Source organism: Mesitornis unicolor, unplaced genomic scaffold, assembly GCF_000695765.1.
Source record: "Mesitornis unicolor isolate BGI_N332 unplaced genomic scaffold, ASM69576v1 scaffold15006, whole genome shotgun sequence".
Taxonomy (NCBI): domain Eukaryota; kingdom Metazoa; phylum Chordata; class Aves; order Mesitornithiformes; family Mesitornithidae; genus Mesitornis; species Mesitornis unicolor.
Window position 1 is genome coordinate 3551 of NW_010189000.1, and position 5116 is coordinate 8666.

Consider the following 5116-nt stretch of genomic DNA (forward strand, 5'->3'; position numbering starts at 1 on the left):
AAAAGAACAATTAAATAGCTGGCAGGTTACAAGAGTGAAAATGAGGAATGTACAAAGGACACGCTAAGGTGAAAGATTCCAGTAGGTAAATTGAGAACCTGTTGAACCTGGGGTCTGGTTTTTCCTCTTTTAGCATGAAAAGTTGCGTGGATTATGACAAGCACGCGCAGCAAAACACGTGCTGCGCAAGCCGAGAAGAAAAGGGCAATTCAGGTTTTGAGCCTTGCAGCGCTGCTCCAAACCCCCTGCAAGGGGAGGCCCAAACTTCCTCTTTAGCTTTACCATTTTTCCAGCCTTCGTCAGCGCCCGTGGAAATCTTTCCGAAGCCAAACCGTGCTCTTCAAATCTGCCACGAGCAAGTCAAAAACACGAGAGCTCCCGAATCGCTCACGGCGCTAAATGCGGGCTCGACGCGGCCACGTTTGTAAAACCAGACCCCAGGTTCAACAGTGTTGATGTGTACCAGTAGCTGCCATTACAACATAAAAAAACAAAACCCCAACAACAAAATAATATTCAGCAGAGTGAATCCAATCATGCTCACGTTACAAGAAAAATGTACACGTTATTTATAAATAAACAGTCTTCCACCGGGACGTCGCTGGGCTCCTCTACACCAGCGTTTCTTTCCGCTTGCCGCTCAGCTGCTTCTCCCTGCTTTTCCTGTGCCCAAACGACGTTCGTTGCGTTTTGCCGCCCTTGGCTTCTTCCGAGTCCAGGATGGAGCCGCACTCGGCTGCGCTTTCGTCCAGCTCCATCTCGGTGATGCCAGACACGGCCGATTGCCTCTTCTGGGCTTGGATGTTGGAGACCGAGGGGTTGTTTTCCTCCGATTCCTCGCTCAGCTCCGGCAGCTCCTTCAGCTCTGCTGCGGCCGCAGTCCGCTGGAAGGGAGCGATGGCCGTTCGGATGCAATTAACCCATTGCTGCTTGTGGAAGACGTCGTTGGCCTGCAGAGTGTGGGACTGGCCCGGGGAAGGATCTTGGAAACGAACTCGGAAGATGTTTTTAGCTGAAGGTAAACATAGGGAAAAAAAGCAGATCAGTTCCTAGCTCAGTATTTAGAGATTTCATCGCTGGACTGCCCTGCTCTGCTTCAGGGAGTGTTCAAAACTCCACCAAAACAACTCCATAAACCCAGCAGAGACGCGTTGAAATAGATGTTTTCTAATCTGAGCACCAGCTGCAAAGCACTCATCACACCTTAGGTTCAATTTTGGGCACAAAGATGATGTTGAGGGGCTGGAGAGGGTCCAGAGAAGGGCAACAAAGCTGGTGAAGGGTGTGGAGCACAAGAATTAAGAGGAGCAGCTGAGGGACTTGAGGTTGTTCAGTCTGGAGAAGAGGAGGCTGAGGGGAGACCTTCTCACTCTCTACAACTCCCTGAAAGGAGGGGGTAGAGAGGTGAGTGTTGGTCTCTTCTCACAAGTTACAACTGATAGGACAAGAGGAAATGGCCCCAAGTGACACCAGAGGAGGTTTAGATTCGACATTAGGAAAGATTTCTACACTGAAAGGTTTATCAAAGGCTGGCACAGGCTGCCCAGGGAAGTGGTGGAGTCACCATCCCTGGATGTATTTAAAAGCCGTCCAGATACAGTGCTCAGGGACATGGTTTAGGAGTGGGCATGGCAGAGTTAGATAACGGTTGGACTCGATGATCTTAAAGGGCTTTTCCAACCAAGACGATTCTAAGTTGCTGTGAAAGAGCCATATATAAGTTTATGGCCACAGCAGTGACGGTCTAAAGGTGGACGTTAACGCGTACCACATCTCTGCTATCCTCAAGGAACCTCAGTCCTCGGGGATCTACACCCAGGTGTAACCTCTCCTCACCAACACATTCCCTGGTTTGGTCCCTACCTTTATCGGAATTGCCAAAAGCTCCTCGGAAGGATCCTCCCATTTTCACATCACCATCCTGCAGGTCTTCAAGGATCAGCTCCTGGACAGGGATCGGCTGCCTGTACACTTGGTAGGCCTGACGCTCGTTGCGAGTGACCGGCCGGGTCAAAACCAGGATGTCTTGGAAGAGGAAGACGTAGAGTTTCTGAAAGGGAAATCACATTTGACTATGAGCAAAGCGTTGTACACCGTCTTCAAAGCGGTTACACATCCTCTGGCATTCAAGGCCACGTTATCTGAAGTTTCGCCCACATTAACTTTCTGTTTCCTGCTACAGCAACGCAGGGCCCTGGCACTGGTGGTGCAGACCTCGCTCATATCAACAAGTTTATTGCTTTAATGACCCTTAAAAAGTGAATTATGATTTGCAGGTGGCAAGAATAGGATGACTAGCAGCAATATCTTTTCTGACAGTACAAAATGATCCACGTATACAGAAGTGTAATGGGGAAATTAAACAAAGAAACCACCCACCCAATCAAAAAGAATAAAGAAAACAGAAAAAAACCCCTGATGTTTAAAAGGAGGTTACCCCTGTAAGCCAGAACAAAAGGCAGCAGAGCCTTGAGTACAGCAGGGCCTTTCAGCGCTGCTGCAGCGGGAGATAAACTCCTGGCAGTTGATCTCAAAGCCAAAGAGGCGTTTGCAGGAACACTTTTGTTTGGAAAAGCTGCGCACCAGCGCTCATAATGGGGAATGTCAGAGCACCTGAAAATAAACAGCCGGCAGGAAATCCCTTTTGATGGAGAGCTGGGGCACAGAGCACACTTTCTATGGTAATTTTGCGCTAATTATTTTCCAGCTTCTGAAGGCCAATTGTAAAGCTGTCAGTAGGAAACTTTCCCTTACACCCTTGAGATGCAGGCTGCCATCAGGTGCTCTCCCTTTTGCTTTTTCTATTTAGCTAATTGTCTACACTAACCCTAAGGATGGAAGGGCTCTCGGTCCTGCTAGAACAGACAAACAGTTTTAAACTGCCTGCGAGGGCAGGTTTTCCACCTTGAGAATTAATTACCACGAATTGGCCCCTCAGTTCAAGAAGGACAGGGAACCGCTGGAGAGAGTCCAGCGTAGGGCTACAAAGATGATCAAGGGAGTGGAGCATCTCCCTTATGAGGAGCGGCTGAGGGAGCTGGGTCTCTTTAGTTTGCAAAAGAGGAGACTGAGGGGAGACCTCATTCATGTTTATAAATATTTAAAGGGTGAGTGTCACGAGGATGGAGCCAGGCTCTTCACGGTGACAAACAATGATAGGACAAGGGGTAATGGGCACAAACTGGAACACAGGAGGTTCCACTGAAATTGGAGAAGAAACTTCTTCTCAGTGAGGGTGACAGAGCACTGGCCCAGGCTGCCCAGAGAGGTTGTGGAGTCTCCTTCTCTGGAGACGTTCAAAACCCGCCTGGACGCCTTCCTGTGCAACCTCATCTGGGTGTTCCTGCTCCGGCAGGGGGATTGGACTGGATGAGCTTTTGAGGTCCCTTCCAATCCCTAACGTTCTGTGATTCTGTGAACACGAGGGACTTACATGTCCATTTTTATTCTTCAGCTCCCCGTGGCACAGCAAAGCTTTGCTGCCTTCAATCCTCGGGTCCTTCTGCTTCTCGTCCAGATACTCCAGCTTGTCGATGTAATACTGGCACTCCGACTCCCCCTTCTTGAGGTTGATGTCAGAGAGGACTCCTTGGATGATAGATATCTACAAACCAAAACATTTACAGCTGATTAAACAGTGACCTCTGCTTGGCTAACTTCCCTTTAAGTGCTATTTAAGAACTCCAGATGATGGAATCCACATGGACTGATGTCTCATTTGCTTTCACGAGGGGTTACAGTCACAGATCTGTGACCACTGAGGAAAGCACCCCATTAAATTCCTGAGAGTTTAAGAAAGCTTTCTGGAGCTCCAGAATGCCATACTTATGTCAGAAAAATGATCACAAAATCACTATCACTTACGGCTTCTTCCAAAATCTGGATATCGGGATGGTCTTTGGGAGTGTGCCTCAGGATCTCTTTTAGGAGCAGCGGGTATTTGACCAGCCGACTTCGAGGAATGTCCAGGAAGCTCCAAAGGTCCAGCTTGCGGCTGAACGGAGACTCAAGGCAGCGCTGAAGGAAGTCTTGCACTCTTCGGTCCTGCTTCTTCTGATCCAGAAGCGCTTTGGCTGCCAGCTGATTGCTACAGTAACCTTTGTAGGCATGGAGCCGTGGTAACTGCAGGAGAAGAAAACAATATTCAGGAGTCAAATTCCACGTAGGAAAAGCAAATCACATTAATGTGTCAAACTAGGGGAGCTCTGCTTCCCTTACTGAGATACTTTGCCCCATTAAAAAAGCTAACAGACTGTCTTGTATATGTAGCCAGTCTTTTGTGAGGAGAACAAGGGCATCCTGCATGCAACGCCTTTGAAGTTCAGACCTTTGAGATTAACAGCGATAACGCTATTGGAATCACATCAGTGACAAACAACCCAGAAGATATAGACATTTCAAACATAAATCAGCAAGTAATTGCAGTCACACTAGTGTAAGTCTCCGGGGTGAAATCATGGCCCATTACGCCTGACAGACTCCCATTGTTTTCAGTGTAGCCAGGATTTCCGTTTCAATCTTTCGCTCAAGGCCACAAAAGCCCCCAGCTTTTCGGCTTCTGGCTTTAAACTGTTCTTGAAGTGCATTTCTAGCCTGCTGTCTCTAAGTTATGTACTCACCCACTTCACAAGAATGGGCCCAATCTGCTCCACTGTTCCATCTGGTTTTGTTGCTTCTCCTAAACTTGCCAACAAGTCTGGAATTGAAACACAAAAATAGAAATTGCAACAATGGCCCAGTAAGCTGCTCCGATGTGAGAAAGCAGAGAGTTTAACTCTTAGTCAGCTCATCATCTGAAAATGATCCAGTTGCTCTTACCTTCATGCAGAGGAATATAAGAATCCAAGTCCCCAAAGATGTGGGTGAGTTCCTCCTCGGACATGATAGAGAGTTTCAGCATGGGATCATGATAGGCCTGTGAAGAAGATCAATATTAAAATACATTCAAAACTCCTGAGTCCCAAAGCCAACAATTTAAATGTGAGGGGATGTATCATGTGCAGGACAGATACGAAGGAAAGGCAACAGAAACAGTAACACTGACTTTGATTGCTAAAAGATTCACCTATGAAGGTATCAAGGCCTTCAAATGAAAAGGACTCTCCTGCCTGAACCG

The 5116-nt window shown here is 47.6% G+C and overlaps 1 protein-coding gene across 1 annotated transcript in view; it reads right to left on the reverse strand.

The window, feature by feature from the left end:
• Positions 1 to 415: 415 nt before the first annotated feature.
• NET1 (neuroepithelial cell transforming 1) overlaps positions 416 to 5116 on the reverse strand; it is an 11473-nt gene continuing 6772 nt past the window's right edge. Inside the window, exons 5-10 of the mRNA XM_010185920.1 lie at positions 4819 to 4915; positions 4620 to 4696; positions 3865 to 4122; positions 3434 to 3604; positions 1864 to 2050; positions 416 to 1012 (exon numbers count right to left, since the gene is read on the reverse strand). Coding sequence (XP_010184222.1) covers positions 612 to 1012; positions 1864 to 2050; positions 3434 to 3604; positions 3865 to 4122; positions 4620 to 4696; positions 4819 to 4915 — 1191 coding nt within the window. The 3' untranslated portion in view covers positions 416 to 611. The remainder of the gene's footprint in view (positions 1013 to 1863; positions 2051 to 3433; positions 3605 to 3864; positions 4123 to 4619; positions 4697 to 4818; positions 4916 to 5116) is intronic.